This window comes from Pithys albifrons, chromosome 1 (assembly GCF_047495875.1).
Source record: "Pithys albifrons albifrons isolate INPA30051 chromosome 1, PitAlb_v1, whole genome shotgun sequence".
Classification (NCBI taxonomy): domain Eukaryota; kingdom Metazoa; phylum Chordata; class Aves; order Passeriformes; family Thamnophilidae; genus Pithys; species Pithys albifrons.
In genome coordinates this window covers 24080259-24106965 of record NC_092458.1, presented here as the reverse complement: position 1 = coordinate 24106965, position 26707 = coordinate 24080259, and the positions used below count along the sequence as shown (strand labels likewise).

General features: G+C 46.2%; 2 protein-coding genes across 4 annotated transcripts; both read right to left on the bottom strand.

The window, feature by feature from the left end:
• Nucleotides 1-1844: 1844 nt before the first annotated feature.
• LOC139678834 (uncharacterized) lies at nt 1845-7794 on the bottom strand. 2 transcript variants are annotated; one of them, XM_071570030.1, is made up of 7 exons: nt 7720-7794; nt 6949-6981; nt 5481-5596; nt 4116-4245; nt 3951-4018; nt 3092-3220; nt 1845-2967 (listed from the first exon to the last, which is right to left on the bottom strand). In XM_071570030.1, exons 1-7 carry the CDS (start codon nt 7787-7789, stop codon nt 2908-2910), a joined length of 606 nt encoding a protein of 201 aa, XP_071426131.1. In that variant the 5' UTR covers nt 7790-7794; the 3' UTR covers nt 1845-2907. The 2 variants fall into 2 exon arrangements, with proteins under 2 accessions (XP_071426131.1, XP_071426142.1); XM_071570041.1 differs by lacking the exon at nt 3951-4018 and having other exon boundaries at nt 4066-4245.
• A 13199-nt stretch (nt 7795-20993) lies between these two features.
• LOC139685295 (lysozyme g-like) lies at nt 20994-26707 on the bottom strand. Of its 2 annotated transcripts, XM_071581979.1 has the most exons (6): nt 26672-26707; nt 25339-25413; nt 24435-24524; nt 23172-23368; nt 22800-22938; nt 20994-22142 (listed from the first exon to the last, which is right to left on the bottom strand). In XM_071581979.1, the coding sequence occupies exons 2-6, from the start codon at nt 25379-25381 to the stop codon at nt 22012-22014; spliced, it is 600 nt and encodes a 199-aa protein (XP_071438080.1). In that variant the 5' UTR covers nt 25382-25413; nt 26672-26707; the 3' UTR covers nt 20994-22011. The 2 variants fall into 2 exon arrangements, with proteins under 2 accessions (XP_071438080.1, XP_071438071.1); XM_071581970.1 differs by lacking the exons at nt 25339-25413; nt 26672-26707 and having other exon boundaries at nt 24435-25278.

Genomic DNA, 26707 nt, shown 5'->3' with positions numbered 1-26707 from the left:
CACTGGACACACTGAAGAGGAGTTGATCATAATGACTGTGTTGTGAGAAGATTAGAGGGATACAGTCGCTGCAAATGAGTGTTTATCCTTTCTGCCTGCTTGAAGAGAAGAGTAAACACCAGTAGGAGTTCAAAGCAGTAGACATACTAGTACAGGGAGATAAAACCTGGAAGCGCTGTGTGCAGAAGGAAAAGGATAGGTTATAGTAGTGGCACTGAAAAGTGTAACGGCCCCTATGGGCAGACTGAAGACAGAAATGAGAATTTGAGCTGAAATAGAAGAGCATGGAAGAGAAGTGGAGATAAATGAATGTTGCTTTTCTTCCCTCCCCGCCTTCTTCCAGCATCTGCACAGTGTCTGTTGCTGCAGTGTGTTAGAACTGCAGTCTCTGTGAGGTCTTAATCATGTTCCCACAGGGAAGTGCTTGGTACAAGCTGGAATTTGAACCCCTTCTGAAGGACCTGTGTAGTGCACCCAAGGTACAGGGCATGCCTTAAAAAGATGGCACAAGTACTGGGGCCCAGTAAACGAGGTAAGTGATCCTGGTCGTGGTGGATAGCAAATAATAATACTTGTGCCAGGATTGGAGTCCTAGAGCACCAAAACCAGGATGGCTCAGCCTTACCAAGCACATTCGGGATTCGGGCCTGTGTCACTGCAGCCTGGTGAGCGTCCAGCAGAGGGTGCACGGCCAGGAGTGTCCCAAGCAGTGTGTGTATGGATACGGATACGGATCTGGATCTTCTGTTCATTGCACGGCACTGCAGGCTACAGCCTACAAAAGTACTGCAGGGTATTCTGGAGGGAATATGTTAATAACAGGCTTGCTTGGTAGCGTGCACAGCTTCAGAAGTGTGTGATGAACTACCTAAGTAAAAGCAGAGCTAGTAACTGCTTCCCAGATACAGAGAAGGGAAAAGACATAGTACCTGTTGTTTCTGGGTAACGTTTAGGTACAAGAGATGCTTACAGATGTCTTTTAATTGACAAGCTGATGGTGTTAATGAAAAAGGAAATTTTATTTCCTTAAAACTTTATGTTTGGGTGTTTCTGAAATGGTGTTTCTTCCAAAGCCACAAATGTCATACAGTCAGTCTGCTATCCCAAACCTTCTCTGTATAAGCACACATTCTCTAAAGACTTTTTCAAGTCTAAAATCTGAACCAACAGGGTGCACAAACAGTGTATGTCCACATCCTTTTGTTAATGAAGCTTTGTAAATGTTCTGTAGATCTTTATGAAGCACAGATAAGAGACTCTGTCTTTTTGTGCAGGAACAAACAGACTGACATAAGGTGATCACAAAATTCGTGTTGGAAAGGTACCTCAGAGGTCTGTAGTCCAACCTCCTGCTCATTGCAGGGCCGGTACTGAGGTCAGACATGGTTACTCAGTAGTTTGTCCAGCTGAGTCTTAAAAAACCTCTGAGCCTTGAAAAGCTCAGGACAGGGACAGCTCAGCCTCTCTGGACGGCCTGTGCTGCTGTTTTGTACTGCTGTTAAGACACATGTATTGACAGATAAAATGCAAGGAAGATAAAATTTCCTGTTAAGTGGTATTATAACTTATCATAGAATCAATTGGGTTGGAAAAGACCTCTGAGACCATCAAGTCCAACCCTTGGTCCAACTCCAGTCCATTTACCAGATCATGGCACTCAGTGCCACGTCCAATCTCAGTTTAAAAACCTCCAGGGACAGTGGCAGCATTAATCTACTGCTTGAGAAACTGCAGGCACAGATGAAAACTCTGGATATTCTCATGAAATAAGATAAAAAATAAACAGCAGGAGATAGGTTGCATTCTGATTTATTAACAGTGATTTAAGTTATTTTTTTCGCCTTAGCTGAAAAAACTCCCATTGGAATCTTGTACTTGTTTCTGGCTTCATTGCCCTCCCCCATTCTTACTGTTTCTGAGGGAGAAATCATGGGTCTTTTTAATTAGAAACAAAGTGTGCAATCAATGACTCTAATAATTATTCAGAGGTGTCAATATCCAATTCTCTTACAAAAATGGGCTCTCACATTCACTTTGTTTGTGTAGTTGTGTGTTGTGCCAATATATTGTAGCTCTGGACATTGTTAACTCGTGCATTATCCCACCTGAAATGAGCAAACAAACAAAAATCACAACTGAAATGCACTGCTTTAGTTTATGCTCCCTTTTCACCAGGATTGTTTGACATAGTATTTGAGCTCTTTTTCTGTTCCTTTTGTGTTTTAACTTTGTTAAGAAATCATAATTTCCTCATTTACATCCAGACTTGGGGATCATTGCCCCTTGCTGTATTTTGCTAACATTAGCATCTTCAGTTAAACAGCTGTTTCCTTGTGTGCAGATTCCTTCATGCTTATCCCCATCAATAACCTCAGATGTGTTTGTATTGTAGTTGGAGTAAAGGGACCCAACTAACAACTGCTTTAGTGTAATCAGTGTTCAAGAATATAACTAAGTTTCCTCCAGAGGGGACCATACATTTTCAAAATTAGTGTGTTCCTCCTTCAGAGTGGCCAGGATAGGCAACCAGGATAGGTTGCTTTTTGTAGGTGGGTATAGGAACACAAAACAAATCAAATGGAGAGAGAAAGGGGAAAGCCTACCCTTGCAATGGAAAAATGTCATGGCATTTGATGAGTTTCAAAAACAGCCTGCTAGAAAGCTAACCAAATCTTATTTACTCCTTTTAATGAGTATTAAGGAATATTATTCCACATTTCAGTAACATGAACAGAGGAGTTGGGATGTTCTTCAGTACCTGGGTTTACAGCAGTATTGTGCTTGGCTTTATACATGTAAAGTTCTTTATACATGTGTGTGACGTGTAGTTCTTTACACAGATGCTGTTCTTTTGTCCAAGCTCAGAATTTTTTCAGAATTTGTCATCCTGCATAAAATCTCTGTGTCTTATCCTAAGTGCTCTTCACTGTCCCATGACTTGCCAATCTTCCAGTACTGTTTGTCAGCCTGAAAGTGAGACAGCAATATCAGCATACCAGAAATCCCAACCCTACTGTTTATCCCACTATTTATCAAGAGCTCTATGTTGCTTACAGGCCGCTTGTGTTCATTTTGATCCTTAATGACTTACCTCTTTTGTGACTCTATAGAGAGAAAGCAAGAACAGCCCAAGGAGCAGGCAAAGCCAGCAGATGTGTGAAGGGCAGACTGTTGGGCCACTGAAGAGGAATTCCTGCCCTACTTCTTTGTCTGTCAGAGCCTTAAAAAACAACACAGCTACTGTTGTAAAGGTGACAGTGTGCAGAAAGCAGCATGACTGGTTTGCAGGTGCAAGGTGACTACTCCTCTCTCCCCCAACTGCATCAAGGGTGGGAAAATCTGTTTCCTCCAGGAATCTCCCCTGGATCTCTGCCCCAGTCCTTCTCCTCCTCTCATCCTCTTGTATGGGATAATAAAGCACAAGTCTAAGAGGCCTGGAGCTTTACAAAAGCAGATGCCAATGTGTGCACCAAATGTTTAGGGATTTTACAGATAAGGATACAACTTGGCAAACAAGTGAGGCACAAATGTAGGCATGAATAATGAAGCAAGATCCCCCACTAGCCAGGCCCCTGTGGTGCATTAAGTGTAATTAACCTGATAGTACATAGTTGCAGCCTGCAGGCCTCTGTGATCAGTTAAAAAACTGCTTTTTGGAACAAGTTATTATCTAAATGTGACATAGGAACAATTAATCTCTTCATTCCCAAGGGAGTGGTGGGAAGCAATCAGCAGCATCACAGTGCAAAGGCAGTCTGCTCATGCCCTGACACTCACCAGGGTCCTCCCCAGGTGCTGGGAGCTGACAGTCTGGTCAGCATTGGCTTTAGTGTGGCCATGGAGTTGGCTGAAAAGGCTTGGGGGGTTGCCTTTCAACAGGGCCCCTGCTCTCTTCTGACTGTGCTTCAAATGAAGGATGAGCTTTGTGCTTTTGAGAAGGTTGATCATACCTTCACTAAATCAAGTGCATTTCCATGGTCACCCGAGTTGTCCTTCAGCACTGTTCCAGCATGTGACTCTTGAAAAATAATACCAGCAATTAATCACAGCCAGAGCAACACTTACCTCACCAACTTTTCCAGTCTTGGCATGGTATTTCTCCAGGTTCTTCAAACCTTTCTCTGCAGTCTTCTTTGAGGCAGGAACTCCTACAACATGACATGCATGATTTTGCCTTTCATTTTTCAAATCCCATTTTTCGTAACAGTCATTATGACTGAGCTGACATTTTGATTCCTTCCGACTCTAAATAGAGAGAAACAATGACAGAATTGACTCATTTTGCTGAATGGTAAGTGCCCTAGAAATCAATACACAGATAATATAAAAGACATTTTATCCAAATACAGAGGCGAGCATGTGGACTAAAAGGTGAGTCCTTTTGTTTTAAATCTAAACCTTTGGGTGGCATAGTCCCAGATCTAATTCCTTTTAATTTAAGACTAAATGGAGAAATGTTCAAAAACCTCTTAAGGGAGGTAGAAAAGCAGGTTCAGTGGCAGCACTGGATGCACCCAGCAGACCTTCATTTTATCTGTCTTAAATATCATCTCAAAGGCAACTCTATTCCCAATGCAAATGTTATGTGCTCAAGTGGGATATGTGTCGGTTGGGGGAAAATCTGCTTGCATGGCAGTGACTGACAGAGACCGGGATCCATAACAGGCATGAACTTGTGGGTGAGTGTAAGTGGAGATGAGCGGCTGAATTAGTGCCTACCTACACAGCTCAGTCCTTCTGCTTTCACGGTTGGCTCCAAAGCTCCAGCTGTGTCAACATTCAGAAAATTCCCGTGACGCTCCGAACAGCCTGAGAGCAGTCAGTATCTACAACCAGATGTCAGGCCAACACAATGCGTGACTCACGCTGTTAAAATGCCTTCAGATCCATGACTGAAAGCCGTGGCATCGTGCAGATACTAGTGCGGGTGTTTGTGCTGGCAGGTGTGGTCATGGTACATGTTGTCGACTCTGGAGAGGATTACCTCTGAGCCGTGCCAGCAGGGAGCCACCGTGCAGCTTGTGAAGTGAATTTGTGCACAATTCATCTACCTTTATTTTACCTTGCCTAAAACTTAGCTATCTGGTTTAAGCTTGTGACTTGGGCTGCCCACGTGGCCAATGGAGAAAGGCACCTCCAAAAAGAAGGGGTTTTATTTCTAAATAAAATTTAAAAAAGAAAATTGATGAGAGTCAAGGGACACTACTTACTGGCTCCAGCTTGCTTTTCCATAGCTACTGTAAACAAGAAAATTGAAGAGAAACATCCTTCAATTACGTCCATTACAATTTATCTGACTTGCCAATTGTTTGGCTTGCAATTTACCTGTATTTATCTGTTGTTTAGACACACCATTGCAGGAGGGAAAACATGCAAACAGCCACTGAGAGGAACAGTGCTAACCTGATCCCAACAGTTAATGGAAAACAGACTTTGGTACAGTGAATTATTTACAAAAATATTAGGCAAACATCACAGACCTGACATGCTTGCTGCAGGATGTCTCCCCACTTTCTCACCACACTTCCTGGAGACAAATGTCCTTTTCTTCTGCTGATGGAGTTCTGGAGCAGCTGGCTCAGTGCATTTCCCACACCTGCTGGTCATACAAGAAACAGAGATGCCTAACAACTTGTTGTGCATCCTCCCAAACACAACAGAGTTTCTGCTCTAAAGCACAAATCCAATTATGATTTAAAAAATTAAATACCTTTTAATTTAATTTAAGACCCTGCTGCTAACAGTTTGGTATTAGGAGGAGCTTTGTCTGAAAACAACTGCTCCCCTCCAGTTCTTGGAAGCAATAACGTGCTGACAGTGGGGAAATGGAAACCTGCACTTTTGGATGCAATGAAGTTTTCACAGGCAAAGATCCAGGAACAGTAACATGGCCAGAGCTGCAACTGCTGAGAATTCGGATATGCAGAGACTATGCCAGGTCCCTGTTGTCATCCCCTCTTGTATTGAGACAACAGAGGTCAACAACCTCAAATTAGCAGGCACTGTGCATTTCAAAGCTACTGTAGCTGTGCAGCAGTAAGTAAAAAAGCCACTGGATGGCAGAACTCCCCATGGCAGAGTCCATCCTGACCTGCTTCTCCCCCTGCCCCAGTAGGTTTTGTGAGTGTGAAATGCTGTTTCATGCTTTCAGCAGCTCTTTCACTTTTTAAGCTGGGGGATTCATTCTGTGTCACTGGACTGAGAGATTCAATTCTGTAAGTGTTTCCTGTGCTGTTGGTACCTCCCATAGACAACCAACTGCAAAAAGTCACAGCAGCCCATGCATGGAGCTCTTCATGTTCATGATTATGAGTGAGTGTAAAAAAGGGTGAAACAGAGGGAAGCACCCCTGGCAGGAAGGAAAATAGAACAGATATGGCTCAAATGAAGTGACATTAAAAAATTTGAAAATTCAAAATACCACTGAAGGTGATTCACCAAACAGTAATCTCCAAATGGTCTGTGGTGCCATTCCCTTATTGCTGGGGGAGAAACAAAGGATGTGCTGATTTTATTCTCCTACATCACAGTAATTGAGGCAGGTTGGTAGATCTCCCATGTTTCTAGAAAATTTTGTTTAATCATATATGCATACAGGAAGTCTCAGATGTCCTGGGAAGCATTTTCCTGATCAAACCTGTGTTTGGTCTATGGGAGAGAGAGGATGGGCCTGGGGCACAGGGGCTGACTCTGTCACTCCCTGTGATGGAGAAGAGGTGAGGTCCTGGCCTGCACCCTGTACCCTCAGCCCACACCTCCTTCTACAACACTCACACAGGGACCTGAGCACTCTCTCCTTTGATAGCTCTAGTGGCAACCAAGAATTTGGGGAGGGGGTTAGAAGGTGCATCAATGTCTCCTACTTCCCAGCTTCTTGGGACAAGGCAGCAAGGGACACCAGGCTCACTCAGGAGGGCAGCAAGGTCCAGCAGCGCAAACATGGAGTACCTGGGGTGGTTCTTTCCAAGGAAGTAAAACAACCTGAAAAGCAATCACTCATCATTGGCAATATATCTCACTGCTTGCTGAATAAACACAAAGAAATTCTTTCTGCACTGATGGAGTATTTTTCTTGGTTGGGTAGGCAAAGTGATACTCAAAAAGAGTCACATCTGTTTTTATATGAGGCCCCAGTGGCAGCTCTCCTGCTCTGGCACAAACCAGCCTGCAGATGTTCATGAGAGACTTGTGACTTCGTGAGACACTCGGCCTTCTGCTGCTGTTTCAAACATGTCTTTTACAACATCTTGGAAACTTCCTCCAAGTCCCAAGCTCGAATATTTAATTCAGAAAAAATAAAGTCAGTAATGTTCCATAACGATAAAATTAGTAATGTGCAGTGCTGTGCTGCACTGCTGTGCTCCCACCAGAGGCACCTTTTTATTCCCTGCTGGTTTGGTATAGCTTGGCAACTGCCCAATTATCTGTCAGAGTCACCCTTTCCCCCAAAGGGAAAGGGAGGGAGGAAAAAAAACCAACTAGAAACTTTAAATGGCAAGGTTTTTATATTTACACAGAAGAAAAGAAAATTAAAAATAGAATATGATATAACACAAATATATATATACAAATGTGTAAAGAAATCATAACAACTCTACCGAGCTGCCCAACCGAATAATACAGATTTCAACCACCCAAAACCCACAACCCCCCCAAAAAAAACTCTTCCAGAGAAAACTCCCATCAAGAGAGGAGAAAAATTAACAAGAAAATGTTCACCTCCCTCGATAACACACTGGGGATGGTAGCAAGGCCTGATCTTGGCAGGGGCAGGGCAGAGTGTCCTCATGGGTCTGAGGAGAAGACCAAAAAGAGGCAGAAGCTCCACCTCCCTCTCTTTTTATACTTGTGGTGATGTCAGATGATATGAAATATCTCTTTGGTTGCTTAAGTCAGGTGATGTTTGTCCCTTCTAATCTATGTAGACTCTCTGGGCCTGCTGAAACTGAGGCCTAGTTGAGGCCCAGCTGAAACTAAAGCCAAAACTACCATATCTGCCCACATTCTCTGTACAAACCTTCTTTGTCTCACCTGGATAGTTTTGCCTGAATCCCCCAAGACTTTCTTTATGCTCAGCTGGCTCTTCAACCTCCATACAGAGCAACCTGACAGTCCTGCTACTGAAATATTTTGTGTGTGTGGTAAGTGTAGGCCTGTAGTAAATACAGCGACAGCCAAGATGATCCATTCGGTATCACTACCCATGCACTATCAGCAAGAAGCTCTTCACTGATCACGAGTCACATGGGAGAGACAATTCTGGTTTATCCAGAAGCCAGGTTGCAGGGCACTGGATCAGCTGGTACCAGCTCCTCTTTACTCCTCTCTCCTGTGTCTGGCAGGAGGGAAGGACCTGCCTCTGGCAATTAAATGCCTCAGGGCAGACATCCGTGGGATAATCTGGTCTTCTGTATGGCCCTTGTGACTCAGGCGTGCAGCCTTGTCTTGTTAGAGATTGTCTCCATTTCTAAGGAAAAAGTGCAAAGAATATGCTACCAGGATTTTTATTTCTATGACAGGAGTTCCTGATTTCTGTAATCACGCACATATCCAAACCCCTCCTGAATTTCATCAGTTGCTTGATCTGAATCACAGACTCACAGACTATTCTGAGTTGGAAGGGACCCCTAAGGATCGAGTCCAACTCTTAAGTCAATGGCCAGCTGAGGGGTGGCTGAATAGGCAGAGAAGTCATAAAATAAAACCTGATTTAAAGGCCAGAAATGAGCAAAATTTCTCCTTGCCTGGCTTGCAACAAAAAACCTTTCCATTGCTTGGAAATGGAGTGTTTGTGGAAGGCTGAGGCTGCAGCAGGAGAGTTTCAGGTCAGCCTCATCCTCACTGTGTGGTTTTCATCATGCTTTTTAACATTTCTCCTTATTGCTAATTAGCTCAATAAGGCATGGGTAAGAAATGAGTGATCCTGGTTATGATTTCAGGGCAGCAACTAGGCTGATATAACTTCCCAAAGCAACGGAGCCCATTTAAGCTGTGGGAGGTTACCCAGCCCATGCCAGGAAGGCTCTGGGTACTGGGAGCAGGTCCCTTGTCCCCAGGTTCCACAGTGGCCTCACAGGGAAACCCAGGAGCTTGTAGATGATTGAGACATGCAAGGAACTGACAAAACTTAATGGATGGGAGGAGAGTGCAGCCTGGAAAGGGTAGGCTGCACCTGAGCTGTGGCACAACCTGTGTCACTGGAAACTGAAGAGCTTCTAGAGGAGCATTTCCTCCAGAAGTGGAGGAAAGCTGACAAATGCAGAGGACTCCCCGATTTGAACTGATTTGATCTACAAGGTGGACATGGCTGACATTCAGTCTGCATCTGAAAAAACAGGAGGGAAATTAACAGCAGGATCATGATAAATGAAACAGACAAAATACACAGAATACAGTGGCAAGGGTTTGCCACATGCGATGTTAAGCAATGAAGCAAGGGCAAACTTAAAATTGTTCCTACACAGTTGCTCGAGACATCAAAATCAAGCCTGAAGAACCTGAATGCCTGGGCCAAATAAAACCCCTGAGACGGCAGCATCTCAGAGACTTGGTGGAGGCTGGAAAACCAGCAAGATACTGCATTGCCAGCCTCATAGGTACAACAGAGTAGGGTGCAGAGCTGGATGAGTGATGCTGTATGTGAAGGATAAAAATATCACAGCATGAAAATATTGCAGGAAAAGAGGAACATCCCTCAAAACTTGTGGGTGGAAATCCCAGTTGCTACCAATAAAAATGCTGTAGTAGGACTGTACTATTAATCCTTTATGAGTTCAATGAGAGTGCTCAGTGCAGCCAGAGAAGGAGTAAGCACAGTATGGTGGTAGAAATGGGAGTTGTGGAGCAGGCTGAATCAATGCCCTATTCAGGATAAGATGCAGAAATGGAATTTTTCATTAAAATAGATCCCTGGTTCCAGGAAAAGCTGGTCCAACCACCCACAGAAACAAACACTAGAGAGTGATACAAGGCCTAATTTGAGGGATGTTAGTGGGAAGCTGCTCTAAGGCTGCAATCCTACCAAGTGATTACTTCTAACGTTGAAATGGGAAAAGGAGGTCATGTGCATCCAATATGGGTGAATTTGGTTTCAGGGAAGGCAATGAAATAAACTGAAGCAAGCATTAGAAACTAACCCCCAACTGCAATACTGGCTCCACAGGGGTCCTTGGGATCACAGGCTGGTGGTGACCATGCTGGGCAATACAGGAGAGTACATTAAAGATAAAGTCACTGGGTTGATGAATAAATCTGGTCAGCTGGGAGATGGTCAGTCCACCTCCCATAAGGAGCACACCTGATGGTTTTCTGGCATGATGTCAGCAACTGCATGAATAGAAGCCACTGGGTGAAGTATAACTGGGTCTTCAAAAATTTCTGAAGATTTAAACTGGCATTATCAAGGAAAGTAGATGTGGCTCTGCCAGCCAGGAGGCTGTGGAGGCCAATGGCACCAGCACATTCGCAAAGCAACTGGATAGATTCATGGACAGCAGTGTCATACAAAGGGTGGACATGTCTCCTACCACCTGTTAAACAGCTGGGAATGCTGAGGGCACAGGAGGAAAATGGACTGCAGAAAGCAGTCAAGTTTGTGTGTCCTCCCCAGGCAGCATCTCCTCTTGCTGCTGCTGAAGACAGACTTTGGGGTGACTGATCACCAGTATTACCCACAGGGCATTTCTTATAGTCATCTGATACCTCTGGTTTAGAGGGGGGCTGGTATTGCCTTTTCTGACCTCGATGAAACATGAGGTGGTTTTATCAGGAAGAAAGTTCCATAAGATGAGCTTAATATTTTGAGGGCCCATCCAGAGTGTGCTCCAGGCAACTGCTAGAGAAGCTCTGTCCCAGGAAGAGGTTGCTGGCTGTGAAATCCCAGCCCACTCTTTCAATGAGTAATGAAGCAGAACAAATGCAGTTATTCAGCACTGTGTCGCTGTACTGATATTTCCCTTTGTTTCCTGCGATTCAGAGAGAGAGACATGGACATGTGGCTCAAACTGATCCCACTCCAGCGTTCAGAGTCAGCCATCAGAGTAATCTGTTCTCCCACATGGCTTAGGGCTTTGGCCCAGGAGGGCTTGTTTTTGACAGTGGTTTCCTGCTGCTTCAGTTACTGCTGGAACAGGTGATTTAATTGGTCCCTCTGTCTGGTGTCCATGAAAGCCAGTCACTGCAGCTCCAGACTCCAGACAGATCCCTGCCTGAGCCGGGGAGTGATCAGCCCATACCACCTGCAGCTTAACAAGTCGATGAGAGAGAAAGCTTTGCTACCTCACATATGCTCTTTATTGTAGGAAGCACATTTAAATACATTTCCCTGCACTGACACCGGTTGTGAAAACAAAACACAGGACCCTAACAGAGAAGCTTTTCTTCCCTGTCTGTAATTTGCTTTTGATTTGCTTACTGTGGATTTTGAGGCAGCAATGTTAGCCTGGAAAACTCCTTAAAAATACCTATTGCATTTCCTCTCTCTACAGCAGCATGGCTATAAAGAGAGTTGGTTTTGATTAGATATTAGGAAGAAATTCTTTACTGTGAGGGTGGTGATGCACTGGAACAGGTTGCAACCTGGTTTAATGGAAGGTTGGAACTAGATGGTCTTTAAGGTCCTTTCCAACTCAAACCATTCTGTGATTCTATATGACTTACAACTACTTTTACATGTTAGTCTTGGCTGTTCTTTAAAACAGAGAATGTGGCATTGTTTCATTATACTGAAAATCTTTTGAAGTATCCAACACAAATCTGCCACCAAATTCACTGCTACTTGCCTTATCCTCAATGAGAAGGGAAAGATGTCAGTCATTGCCTTTCATTTTTATGCATATTAGAAAATCATAACTGTGTGCTTTTTCTCTTTTCTGGAAAAAAAATCTTATTCCTTATTTCCTGTAGACTTTGCTTTCTATCTAAGTTGTGATTGTCTTGAGGACATTTTTGTTGGTGCAACAGACTCAAACGCAGTTGCCAAGTCTCAGTGATGCTGACAAATGAACACCTGAGAGAAGAGTTACCCCAGGTGCTTCATACACAGTGCTATGAAAAGGGTAAAACCCCAAATGGGATTTTCCCTCTTTTTTATTTCTTCTCCCCTCCTCATCTGGCATCAGCTTCTTTGTTTCCCACGAGAACCCCCAGCCCTTTCGGTGGGATGTTCACCTGTCTGCTACACCCCTGCTTGACCTGCTCAAGTGTGTTGCACCTCTGACTGATTTCAGTAGTTTGATCCTTAACTGGCTTTCATAGTTTCTAACCATCAGTGGAAGAGCTTGTGTTCCTGCTCAGTGTAGCCCATGGTTTGATAGCCAGTGCTTTTTGTACTTCACATATGAGGGCACTTCAGATTTCTGCTGAAAGTCATGTTGAGCTCATAATACATCACAACCACAACTTCTCTCTTGACCACTTACCCAATTAGATAAAGACTTTGGTTGGTCTGAGGTGGTTTTCCCCTGCCAAGCCAGGCTGCTAGAACCTTCCTAACTCTTGCTGCTTTGTCAGCCCCCCAGGATCTCTTGAACCAACCCTTCAAACTTTTAACATCTTAGTGTTGAAGCCAGATGACCTGGAATGTGATTCCCTGGATCTTTCTTTCTCCTCTGATTTGTCTTTTCTCCTTCCTTACCTGATCTTCTGCTTTTTTTATATGTTACTTGGTGTTAGATCATTTACTTTGTAAGATGCTCTTTTTTTTCCAGTGGACAAAAGGGTGACTGTGCTGGTTTGAAGGTGAACCAGCAAGGGAAAATGAACTCACCACGAGAGAGATTATAAGTCAGAGCTAAAATTTAATAATAATATTACAATAACAACACTGATACACAAGGGAAATTGCTTTCAACTCACAATACCCCAGCAGTATAACCCAGTGTCCTGGGGCACAAACCCAAGGGGGGTTTGTTTGCCCTTGTGCTGAGACCCCTGTGGCTCCCCCAAGTTTAGAGCAAAAGGAAAAGAAAAACCTGTTGGTGCAGGCGAGGGCTGTGGTCTGGGCGAGAGTGGTGATCTCCTGCTGTCGAGGTCCTGCTGCTGCTCTGGATCCGACGAGAAGGTTCCCGAGGTCTTCTTACCCACCACTCATGTACCCTCAGGGAGCACTCAGTCCCTCCCCCTGGGCGGGGACTCACACAATGGGTGATTAACTCTGGGAGCCAGGGGTTGTTGAGCTGTTGATGGCCCATTAGCAGCTCCGCCCCCCTCAGGCTGGGTGTGAAGTGATAATGGCTCCCTGGGCAGCTGCTGCTAATGGCCCATTGTCCTTGGGGAATGAATAGAGGGGGTGGAATACACAGGTTTGATCACCACCACACAGGGTTAGCTGGTCCCTCCAGCTGAACTAGGACATTATCCACCCCTTATTCCACTCCATCTAGTCATTCCCAAATTAACCCCCTTTTTACCTATACATATATATACACATATATACAATGAAACATTACAAACTCTTCTCGCTCAAAATTAGGTCCCCTTGTGGTACACAACGTGTTTCTCCATCTTTTTGCATTACCCACCAAGTGCAACCAGGTCCTTGAGCAAAGACAATCCCTCGGATGGGTTTGCCTTTGTTTGAGGTGGGACTAACCCAAACAGTCTTTCCTAACATACCTCTCATATGGACCACAGGGACTTTATCTCCATCTACAGTATTCAAGAGTTCTGATTGGGCAGGGCCAGCTCGATTGATGGAGCCCCGAGTGTTGACCAACCAGGTGGCCTTTGCCAAATGCAGCTCCCAGTGTTTGAAAGTTCCCCCACCCAACGCCTTCAAGGTTGTTTTCAGCAGTCCATTACATCGCTCAACTTTCCCGGCAGCTGGAGCATGGTAGGGGATATGATACACCCACTCAATGCCGTGCTCTCTGGCCCAGGTGTCTATGAGGCTGTTCTTGAAGTGGGTGCCGTTGTCAGACTCTATTCTCTCTGGGGTGCCGTGTCTCCACAGGACTTGTTTCTCAAGGCCCAGGATGGTATTCCGGGCAGTGGCGTGAGATACGGGGTATGTCTCCAGCCATCCAGTGGTTGCCTCTACCATGGTCAGCACGTAGCGCTTGCCTTGGCGTGTTTGGGGAAGTGTGATGTAGTCAACTTGCCAGGCTTCCCCATACCTGTATTTCGACCACCGTCCACCATACCATAGAGGCTTCACCCGCTTGGCCTGCTTGATGGCAGCACATGTGTCACAGTCATGGATAACCTGTGAGACACTGTCCATGGTTAGATCCACCCCTCGGTCACGAGCCCATCTGTATGTCGCATCTCTGCCTTGATGACCAGAGGCATCATGGGCCCATCGGGCTAGAAACAATTCACCTTTATGCTGCCAATCCAGATCTACCTGAGAGACTTCAATCTTGGCAGCTCGATCCACCTGCTCGTTGTTACGATGCTCCTCATTAGCCCGGCTCTTGGGTACATGAGCATCTACGTGACGGACCTTCACACTCAGCTTCTCTACCCGGGCAGCGATGTCCTGCCACATCTCAGCCGCCCAGATGGGTTTCCCTTTGCGCTGCCAGCCGGCCTTTCTCCAGCGCTCCAGCCATCCCCACAGAGCATTGGCCACCATCCACGAGTCAGTGTAAAGGTAGAGTCTTGGCCACTTCTCTCGTTCAGCGATATCCAAAGCCAGCTGAACAGCTTTCAGCTCTGCAACCTGACTTGATCCACCTTGTCCTTCAGTCGCTTCTGCAACTCGACGTGTAGGACTCCATACAGCTGCTTTCCATTTCCGGCTTGTCCCTACAATGCGGCAGGAGCCATCTGTGAAGAGAGCATATCGCTTCTCCTCTTCTGGTAGCTGGTTATATGGTGGGGCCTCCTCAGCTCGTGTCACCTGCTCCTCTTGTTCTTCAGAGGACAATCCAAAACTCTCACCTTCCGGCCAGTTGGTGATGATTTCCAAAATCCCAGGGCGATTAGGATTCCCTATCCGGGTTCGCTGCGTGATCAGAGCAATCCACTTACTCCATGTGGCATCAGTGGCGTGATGGGTAGAAGGAGCTTTTCCTTTGAACATCCAGCCCAACACTGGTAGTCGGGGTGCCAGGATGAGCTGTGCCTCAGTGCCAATCACTTCTGAGGCGGCTCGAACTCCTTCATAAGCTGCCAGGATCTCTTTCTCAGTTGGGGTGTAGCTGGCCTCAGATCCTTTGTATCCCCGGCTCCAGAATCCCAGCGGTCGTCCTCGAGTCTCCCCAGGTACTTTCTGCCAGAGGCTCCAGGATGGGCCATTCTCCCCGGCTGCAGTGTAGAGCACATTCTTCACATCCTGTCCTGTCCTGACTGGCCCAAGGGCTACTGCATGGGTAATCTCCTGTTTAATCTGCTCAAAGGCTTGTTGTTGTTCAGGGCCCCACTGGAAATCATTTTTCTTCCGTGTCACAAGGTAGAGAGGGCTTACAATCTGACTGTACTCAGGGATATGCATCCTCCAAAAGCCCACGGCACCTAGGAAAGCCTGAGTTTCCTTCTTGCTGGTCGGTGGGGACATAGCTGCTATTTTGTTGATCACCTCTGTTGGAATCTGACGACGCCCGTCTTGCCACTTCACTCCTAGGAACTGAATTTCCTGAGCAGGTCCCTTGACCTTACTTCGTTTAATGGCAAAACCAGCTCTTAGGAGAATCTGGATTATCTTCTTTCCTTTCTCAAAAACCTCCCCTGCTGTGTTCCCCCATACGATGATGTCATCGATGTACTGTAGATGTTCTGGAGCCTCACCCTTTTCCAGTGCAGTCTGGATCAGTCCATGGCAAATGGTGGGACTGTGTTTCCACCCCTGGGGCAGTCGATTCCAGGTGTACTGCACCCCCTTCCAGGTGAAAGCAAACTGCGGCCTGCACTCTGCTGCCAACGGAATGGAGAAAAAGGCATTGGCAATGTCGATGGTGGCATACCACTTGGCTGCCTTGGACTCCAGCTCATACTGAAGCTCCAGCATGTCCGGCACAGCGGCACTCAGGGGGGGTGTGACCTCATTGAGACCACGGTAATCCACCGTCAGCCTCCACTCTCCACTGGACTTTCGTACTGGCCATATGGGGCTATTAAAGGGTGAGTGAGTCTTGCTGACCACCCCTTGGCTCTCCAGCTCACGAATCATCTTGTGTATGGGGGTCACAGAGTCTCGGTCAGTGCGGTATTGCCGACGGTGCACTGTGGCTGTGGCCAGCGGTACCAATTGTTCTTCAGCTTTCAGCAGTCCTACAGCAGAAGGGTCCTCTGAGAGGCCAGGCAAGGTGCTCAGCTGTCTGATTTCCTCTGTCTCCACAGCAGCTATGCCAAAGGCCCAACGCAGTCCCTTTGGGTCTTTGAAATATCCATTCCTCAGGTAGTCTATGCCAAGGATACATGGGGCTTCTGGACCAGTCACAATGGGGTGTCTATGCCATTCCTTGCCAGTCAAGCTGACTTCAGCTTCCAGTACAGTCAGCTGTTGGGATCCCCCTGTTACCCCAGAAATAGAGATGGATTCTGCCCCGACGTATCCTGATGGCATCAACGTGCATTGTGCGCCAGTGTCCACTAAAGCTTTGTATTTCTGTGGGTCTGATGAGCCAGGCCACCGAATCCACACAGTCCAGTAAACCCGATTGTCCCTCTCCTCTACCTGGCTAGAGGCAGGGCCCCCCTAGTTCTGGTCATGGTATTCACTGCGCTCTCCCTGTGAATATGACCGGGAGGTTCCTTCAAGAGGATCGGGCATAACATCATCATTCCTATACTGTCTGGAGCCTTGCCCACGAGAGACCGGAGCAGCCTTCAACCTTGAAGAATTCCCTGTGTTAGTTGTGCCTCTTTGCAATTCACGTACCCGAGCTGCTAAGGAAGAGGTGGGTTTCCCATCCCACTTCCTCATATCTTCTCCATGCTCATGGAGGTAAAACCACAGATTGCCGCGTGGAGTGTACCCTTTCTCCTTAGCTGGAAGACGCCTGCTTCTGATGGCGGAGACTCTTGTTTGTTCTGGAGAGATATGGAAGAGTCCTTCCTTAATCTTCTCTTCCAGTTCAGCCAGTTTTGTTTCCACAGCTGAGACATGGGCTCGTAATGGAGCAGTGACAGTGTCTTCATAAATCCTGAGTTTGCTGACCAGTGCACCCACCTTGTCTTCTCCCTCTCTCCACTGCAATGTTGCAAGGTAGCGAGAATACATTTCTGGCCCAAGTCGTGCAAATTTTAACCACATCTGGGATGTGCACTGGACACCATCTGGACTTTTAGGGAATCTCTCATCCTCTGAAAAGATTATCTCCAGTACGGCTAATTCCCTTAAGCACCGGATACCTTGTTCCATCGTGTTCCACTGTCCTTGCTGTACGTGGAGGTCCTCCTTACAAAGATATCTCTCCCTCACGCTTGACAACAGTCGCCGCCAGAGGCTGAGAGTTTCCTGTCTCTTTCCAATGCCCTGATCAATGACAACATCTCGAGACAGGGATCCCAGCTGCCTCGCCTCACTCCCATCTAGAATTGTATCATTGGCTGCAGCATCCCAGATTCGAAGTAGCCAGGTCAAGATGGACTCATTTGCCTGTCGTGTGAACTCTCTCCGGAGCTCACGCAGCTCTCCCAGGGATAGGGACCGGGTGATTATTTCTGGCTCCATTTCTTCTGCTTGAGATGAAGGTCCTGACTCTTCCTCGTCATGCACTATACGAACTGATTTGGTCTTTGATTTTCTTTTCTGGACAGGGGCAACTGCTATCGGTTTCTGTTGTCCTTCTGGCTCCTCCATGGTTTGTGTGGACATGGTGCTGGTTGATGTATCTCTCTTCCTCTCTGGCTCAGTCATGGTCTGGGTGGACATGGCGCTAGTTGATGTATCTCTCTTCCTCTCTGGCTCAGTCATGGTCTGGGTGGACATGGCGCTAGTTGATGTATCTCTCTTCCTCTCTGGCTCAGTCATGGTCTGGGTGGACATGGCGCTAGTTGATGTATCTCTCTTCCTCTCTGGCTCAGTCATGGTCTGGGTGGACATGGCGCTAGTTGATATATCTCTCTTCCTCTCTGGCTCAGTCATGGTCTGGGTGGACATGGCGCTAGTTGATGTATCTCTCTTCCTCTCTGGCTCAGTCATGGTCTGGGTGGACATGGTGCCTGTGGATTTGCTCCTTTTCTCCTCCTCCTGATGATGCTGTACCACACCAAGCAGTGTGCGGTAGGCAGTGGCCAGGGCCCAGCAGGTTGCTGTGAGCTGCACATCTCTGGGACTACCAGAGCATCTTCCTTTCACATAGCTTAGCATTTTGGCAGGGTCCTGCAGTTGTTCCGGGGTGAATTTCCAGATCATTTGAGGAGAGAAGGTCTCCAAATACTGGCCCATATCTTCCCACTTCCCGTGCCACTCAACATCATCCGCTCCCAGGGCAGGTCTCCAGCAAGTCTCCTTAGAGAGCCCAGTTCTGACCCTAAACATGGTGTATACAGTACAGAGGAGACAAAGCAACACTAACAGCAGGATTATGCTGTCCCTAACATCAAAAGGAAGCTCAATATTTTCAATGATTGTTGTAGCAGAGGTGAAAAGGTGGAAGTAACCATCTCCGCCTGTTTTCCCCACAGTCTGGGTGCTATTTTTAATGAGACCCCAGAGGTAACAACCCAAACCAGGACAGGCAGACCAGACTGAATATACATTCACAATGAAATTCATTGCTTCTGATGTTATGACAACATAAACATAGTATATTAATAAAGCAATTTTGATCCTTCTCCCTGGTATTAAAGAGAGCATCAAAACAGGCACATGGTTCCCCATGTGTCGAAATATGAACAGGCCCAGATACACCATCCACATGAATACATCAAGCAACATGGTAGTCAGGGAGTTTCTGTACCCAAATACACAAAATGAAATTGTAGTTCTGACTTCTCTCTCGTGCCCCACGTTGGGCGCCAAAAGATGTGCTGGTTTGAAGGTGAACCAGCAAGGGAAAATGAACTCACCACGAGAGAGATTATAAGTCAGAGCTAAAATTTAATAATAATATTACAATAACAACACTGATACACAAGGGAAATTGCTTTCAACTCACAATACCCCAGCAGTATAACCCAGTGTCCTGGGGCACAAACCCAAGGGGGGTTTGTTTGCCCTTGTGCTGAGACCCCTGTGGCTCCCCCAAGTTTAGAGCAAAAGGAAAAGAAAAACCTGTTGGTGCAGGCGAGGGCTGTGGTCTGGGCGAGAGTGGTGATCTCCTGCTGTCGAGGTCCTGCTGCTGCTCTGGATCCGACGAGAAGGTTCCCGAGGTCTTCTTACCCACCACTCATGTACCCTCAGGGAGCACTCAGTCCCTCCCCCTGGGCGGGGACTCACACAATGGGTGATTAACTCTGGGAGCCAGGGGTTGTTGAGCTGTTGATGGCCCATTAGCAGCTCCGCCCCCCTCAGGCTGGGTGTGAAGTGATAATGGCTCCCTGGGCAGCTGCTGCTAATGGCCCATTGTCCTTGGGGAATGAATAGAGGGGGTGGAATACACAGGTTTGATCACCACCACACAGGGTTAGCTGGTCCCTCCAGCTGAACTAGGACAGTGACCAAGAATGTGACTGCAGTTGCCCTGTCTACACCAGGCAGAAGAGTAACTTCTGGTAACATGGACACGGGTGACCAGAAAAAGATCAGAGGGAACAACAATCTGAACTCAATGTTTATCAGGAAAGCTTCTGCTCAATCTTAAGGCAGCATGTCAGTGTTAAGCTTTCTGATTATTTACTCCTTCCTACCAATTTACCAAGTTTCAGCTCATTTTCTGCAGAGATTCTCTGCAAGGTGCTGATACCCTAAAGCAATATTTGCAATGAAATATGCAATTCCCCTAACTGTGGCTTTTAAATAGACTTTAAAAAATAAATAATCCTTGTGGCTGTGCTGTGTAAGTCAGCAGGCAGGTCTGGAGGCCCTTGGATGTTGCCACCATAATGTGAAGCAGCATCTTCATGGGTAGCACTTGCTTTAATTGGACTCCTAAGGAACTCACAGGTCTGTGGGGATGGCAGTACCAGTAACAGTGACAAGGAGCTGGCTGTCAGTGACTGAGGCTGACATGAAGGTAACCAAGGAAACCTCCACCCTTGTTCACCCTCTGAACTCAAACCCCAGCCTTGCACACATGGGCAGCAATGAGATTCCCTGCCCCACTTGAAGTTTATCCTGATCTACCAAAAGTGCATCCATAGACTTTACATAAGAGTTTTATATAACATAGAGGTTTACATAATATAATGCACCAAAGGCTTCATCCTATGAATTTAACATAAGCTATGTCAAGTAGAGGGAATCAAACCATGTGATAGACTTCATAGATCTGTATTTAAAAGTAACAATTTTAGTCACCGTATATTAATATAGTGAAGAATTCACTAAAGACTAAATAATATGTAGTTCAATACCTGTGGTGGCTCAACACTGAACTGTTTACTGTAGTCTTAAAAAAAATCTGTAATCTTAGAGACATCCTAGAGTTCCTGCTGGTCTCCAGAGGTGATAAAATGGGTTTGCTTATGAATATGTTAATCATGCAGAGTCCTTGCCGTGACAGTAAGCAGGTAAGTGACTGGCAGGACAAGGAATAGCATTAAAATTGCTCTGCTGGCAAAAGCTGTCTCCAAACCAGGTCTTGTGCTTCCTGTGTTGATCCTGCCTGGCAGTCCAGGCACACACAGAGCTGCCACACAGGGACTGCCAGGCACATCACTTCTACATCAGCAAGGGTGACAGCCAGCAGAAAGGTGCTCTGACACCTCCAAAATGGTAATTCAAAAGGCTAATGGTGAATGTTCTTATTCCCTTGTTCAAAGGTTTGGGTCAGTGGCTGAGCTCAGGCTCAGTTCTTCTGACCTATCGAGTCTGCAGCATCATTTTCCTCTCCCTGTTCTGAAACTGAGTTTTAGACCCATTCCAAGAGTAGCAAATTGGGTTGTTTACTCATGTTATAGGTTGCTACCCACTTAAGCCCCATGAAATTGAAGAAAACCAACACTGAAATTTAACATTTATCTTTATTTTCTCTCTTATTCCTATTATTATTCTCAGTATTATTCTCATTAAACCGAAATTGGCACCCAGAGACCCATCCACACTGAAGACCACTTTCAAACAGACCTTACAAGCCCAGAGCTAACTCACTCCTATTAGAGGCTGGGATTCCTGGCAGAGGGATGGAAGCTGAAATGCTTTTAAATTTGGAGGTAACCCAGCATAAGAGTGCCAAACCTAAAGCAGGAACGGTTGCGGTGTTTTTTACCAACACTGTTGCTGTGATACAGCTCCTGGGGTGGGTACATACACAGCTAACTCCTGCTCTGAAGGCTGAGCTCTAATGGAAAGGTGTTTTGCATGCCTACTGTGGCACTTGCAGTACTTTTTACATCGAGGATTTCCCCTGTGTGATGCTGCCTCTCACCCTGAAGAGGTCCCCAGCCTCACCATGGCCATGGGCTCTGAGGCTTGGGAGACTAACCAAAGAACCTCAAGGCTGGCCACAGGAATACTCAGCTACTGCAGAGACCAAAGGCTTGGTGAGAAGTTTCTTCATTGCCCCTTAGCCAGCACCATCAAGGGGAAGAAAAACTTTAACTCAGGGACTCCATCCCCTGCACTGGCCATGGAGAGAGAGGGAAGAGGATGGAGATGATGGGAAGAGCACAGCCAATACCCAGGCAGAGCTGCTCTTGTGCTTGGGTCTGGGGGATGCATGAACATCCATGGGTTCAGCTGTGAACAGGAAGAGTCACCTTCCTTACTCAAAATTTAAACATTGTTGGTCTGTCCTTATCTGCCTCTCAAAGGCCCCAAGTATTTCATCCCTGTGGGTCCCCTGGAAGGCAGTGCAAGCTCGCCCATCAGTGAGTGGGGAGCTGGGGTTTGCTGGAGCGAGCAGGGTGCTGTTGGCAACGTCACCAGCATCGGTCCTGCCAGAAGACCTGCTCTGGGCACTGTGATCACTACTGGGCTAGTCTATGCAGAGGAGAGGCTCGGTGGTGGGGTGGGTTTATGAGCTAGAACCCATTTCTCTTGAAGTACTGGGCTCGCCTAATGACGCTGTTAACATAGTTGGTGTCTCTGCTGCATGGGTCTTCCTCATAGACCTGCAGGTTGCCCATTCTAGCATGGTAGGTGCAGATTCCCCCTGGAAAGAGGTAAGAAGGAGTTGTTAAGTTGTTATGGGCTTGTAAATAAGAAATACAGACTTAAGAGTGAAAATTCCTAGCTGAAAGGGCCATGCATCTCACTAAACACACACAACTGCTTGGCAAAGTGGTAATTGTGCATTATTGTTTAAAAGTGGCTGATTTTGTAAAATCTTCATTGCTGTAGTGAAGGAAGCCATAACTCTCTCCAAATATAAGTGGAAATGGCATGCTGTTCCTAGAAAAGGGTGTGATGTAAAAAGGCAGTATCAGAGCAAGGATGGGAGAGTAAGTTACAACATAGGGTGAACAAACCACCATGTAGATAACACGGACTACAAAGAAATCTGGATCCCGAGATTCCTGAATACAACAGCCTGCCATGATAAGCTCATTGTGTTGTGGTGCCTCACTTTCTGCCTCAGTTTCCTCAGGGACTTGTGTTTGGTTGTTATTTACCCGATAGCTATTTCACATTGCTGGTCTGCTGGTTTGGAAATGCCTCTTTTAAATTAGAAAACTGGGCTTAGTTGGGGATCTTTAGTGTAAAAGATGCTGTAAAAGCTGCCAGATTGATACATTTTCCCTGAAAAGCAATACCAGCAAGCACACAGCACTCCCAGTGTACCCCTTTCTGCTGTGTAGCCCATTGGTACCTCTCAGCTGCCGATCCCAGGTCCAGGTAGGATGTCTTGCCCGTACTTCATTAATTGAACGAACCAGGATAGTTGAGCACTGATTGATGTGTTCTTCGCTATCCCACAGTACATAAGGCTGCTGTAGCTGTCTGCTGATCTAGAAAAGACAAGCAAGAAAATGGGTTTCCCTCTGAAGGCAACTCTGCTGTAGCTTCCTCCTCATCATTGCACTCCCAGGCTGCAACTCACTGAAGTGACCTTATTCAGGACAACACTTTGATGTAGAAGGAATGCATTAAGTGCTGTTTTGAACACAGGAAGGTTGATTGCTAAGGTAAGGCCCTGGGATATGCACTACATTACTGTGCTTTCACTCATCACCCTGTGTACCTGCATCAAGCCGTACTTCTGCCGTCCCTGATCCCAGCCGTTGTCCAGGAGCAGCCCGACACGGCTCTCCTGCGACATGATGGCACCGATGAGAGCTGGTTCCAGGCACAGGTTTGTGGCTACTCTCCTGATTGGGACCTCGTATCTCCTCAGGCGTACCAGGTCTGCCTCAGCAGTCCTCCGTATCATGGCATACCCTGCAGAGAAGGAAAAACTTACATACATCCCTGTGCAAAACCCTCACCTTCCCCTCGAGCAAGTGTATCAAAGGAGTAACTCAAGTTCTGAAGAGATTGCATCTACACTGAGTTGGGCAGTGGAGCTTGGGAAACAAGCACAGCCCTACTGGCTCTGATCAGGGCCAGGGAGCTGCTGTGCCACTACCCAAGGATGACCAGGGGAAGAGGGAGGCTTCTTAGGAGATGGGACCACATGTTCATGGTCTTCTTGTGCCGTTCCATTGGAAATGCAGCTCTGGAGTCAGAAAACTGAAATTTCAAAATGTATTTGAAACAATAGAGATACGCATTACTACTGACTGGCCAAACTGCAGTAACAGGTATGTTCTGCCTAGAGAAAGGTGGGGTTTTTTTAAAGCAGTTTTGGAACAGTTTGGAATCAAGTGTGTTCAGATCTGTGCTTGGACACCGGCAGTCCAGGTGTCTGCCCTGGAAGAGCCTACATCCAAGGTACATGGCAAAATTCCTGGAGATACCAGCAGAATAAACCTGACACAGTCAGCTGTGCAGTGATTCAGGGCAATAATACCAGGCAAGACAGAGAGAAATGTGGAGTTACCAAAAAAGAGTCATCCAGAGGTAGGATGGCTACACACCTGGGACCTTTGCCCTGTAAACTGTGTCTCTGGCAGGTCACCACTGGCCAGCTCAGCCAACAGGCCAACACTCAGGACCTGCCTATGCACATCTTCCCCTTCCAAACACACAGGCCCTGAGGTTTTGTGAGGATGCTGATGTCAAATTTCTGGCTGATGAAGAAACCATTTTGACTGAAAAGGGGTGGTACCCTTTCCTTTTGCTTTGAGGATGGAGATCCTGCCTATGGGACCTGAAGTTTGTCCTTCTACTTCCCACCAGATCTGGAGGCTTCACAGCACTTGCCATTTTGGGAGAGGAGCTGTCACTTTCTCCCTTTTGGATCATTGAATAGCTGCACGACATTTAATTTGGCAATAACAGAAGGTAAAGCATCTCTCTGTCAGGTAGAAACAGATTGATAAATCACGCAATGAATGATACCTACCACAATCTGAGGCTCTTACAGGTGTACAGGAGATCGTGGGGGCTTGAAGAGCACTTATATCGCCATAGCAACTGTAACTCATGGATGGAGCTGAAATATTAAATGGAGGTGTTTGAACACATAAGATCTCAGAGCAGTATTGTACAAGTGCTGCAAATGCATATGAGTCGAGCATGAGGGAGTCATCCACACCTGCAATCCACATCCCCTTGTGTTGGCCCTGCTTGTATAGTTGCCACTGCTCTCTATCAGAAAGGCAGAGAACAGAAATTTGTCCTTGTCTAATTGAATATGTTGAAGCAAGTGAATCTAATGAAAATTCAGATGAATATGTGCCTACCCTGTTAGGTCTAAAGGATGGTGTGGGTGAGGAGAACCACAGTCTCTGCATTTTCAGAGGGCTCTTCCCATTCAATGCCCCTCACCATTCAGGACCCCTCAGATGATAGCTGGAGGTACCTACCTGAGCACCCCAGCTGGGAGCATCTCCTGTGTCCCTCCATAACTTGGTGAGGAATTAATTCAGGAGAATGCTTGACTAAGTCTGGGAAAATCACCCTGTTTCCTCAGTAACTGAGGAACAAATAGCCTCCATCAAACAGCCTGCCACATTTGTGAGACCATTTTTGAGCAGGCATAGAGATTGGATAAGGTTAGCTGGGAAAATCAAGAGGAGGCATGTCCGTGACTCCCTTTTGGTTTCAATCCCATACTCTGGATGAGCTGGTTTAAAAGACACATGTGGGCAGCAAACAGCCTCATACAGCAGCCAAAGACCCTCAGCCACACAGGGCTTTACAGAGCTGTGCAGAAAGGGAACCCCAGGCCTGACTGCACACCTCCTCCCTGCAGTCCTGCAAACAATTCCCAGTGTGCTTTTGGCAGCATCCCAGACCCATCTCACCAACAAGGGCTGAAAGGCCCAGCAAGAGCAGTGCAGGGATCATGGCGATGGCTCTCCTCAGCTGCCCCACGAGACCTGGAAACACAATGGTTTGCAAAACATGAAGGAATTACTGCTGATCTTCAAGGGCACTGTAGAAAAGTTGATGTGCCAAAAGCTCCCACCCTGAGGCACCAAACAGGGATGGCATTAGCTGAGGAGGGGTTGGGGAGCAGAGGTACCCTCTCAGCAGCATACTTTTGCCTTGGGGAACCTGGGATCAGGGAGGTCCCTGTTGGCAGCCTGGGTCACCAGGGACCTTTTTAGTCCCTGTCAGTTCCCGTTGCTTGCTCACATGGCCCCTCCTGAACACCCATAACACCTGTAACACATCTTTACAATGAGAAGGTAAATTATCTTTGCTTTAATTTTATAGATGTTTGAAGTCTAATGTGCTACAAAGTGCACACATCCATTGCTTCTCTGTTCAAAAAGGATTTTGGCTTGTCTTTTGGAAAAACTTGTTTTCAAAAATCAAGCTATAATTCTCTACTAAGAGCAAGCAAGGCAACTCCAAAATTTATTTGGTGAAATTACATTTCTATGCGTGATAATAGCAGATAGTCACTTTACTAATAAATGCATCTGTTGTGCTTATTAATAAAATTAAAAACATCATCAGAGATAATAGCTATCAAGTGTAAAAAACATTGACTGAACTTGCCTTGCTGATGAACACATTTAAACTGAGCAGCTTTTATGGCTTACAAATACTTTTTTCTCCAAGAAGATTTCAAATACAAAACACACCATGAGTCTTGTAGACAGTCATCACTAATGCTGTTAACACTTGAAAATACATTATCAATTTTAATAATGTGTGACCTTTTGCCTGCATTTCTGCTGCAAACCAAACTGCATGGATACAGAAACATGAATAGCCCACTGGTGCCATTGGAGAGACTCCCTTGTCCTGAGTGAGCTTATTCAGGCCAGCAAATGTCCACAGGTGGAGCTGGGTACACATGGGAGCTCATTTGACCTCTAACACTAACACTGACTATTCACAAGCCTGGATCAATATAGCTTGATCCAATACCTATGAATTCAATGGCACATCCATATGGGTCCACATCAAAAGCTACAGGCTGTAGCTCTTTCCTCGCACAGCAAATTGCCATATTATACAATTTTAAGTTACCAGGATTTTTCTTTTTTCCCCTCCCATCACAAAAACCTCACAGGCTTTAGGCAGAAACAGTGTAGCAATCACAATATAGACAAAATCCTAAATCAAAACAAAACAAACGCATCTGGCTCTAAGTAAACATTCTGAGAGTGAATTCAGACTCACCTGTCTTCAGTCAGCCTTCCTCTGAGGCAGGTCTCT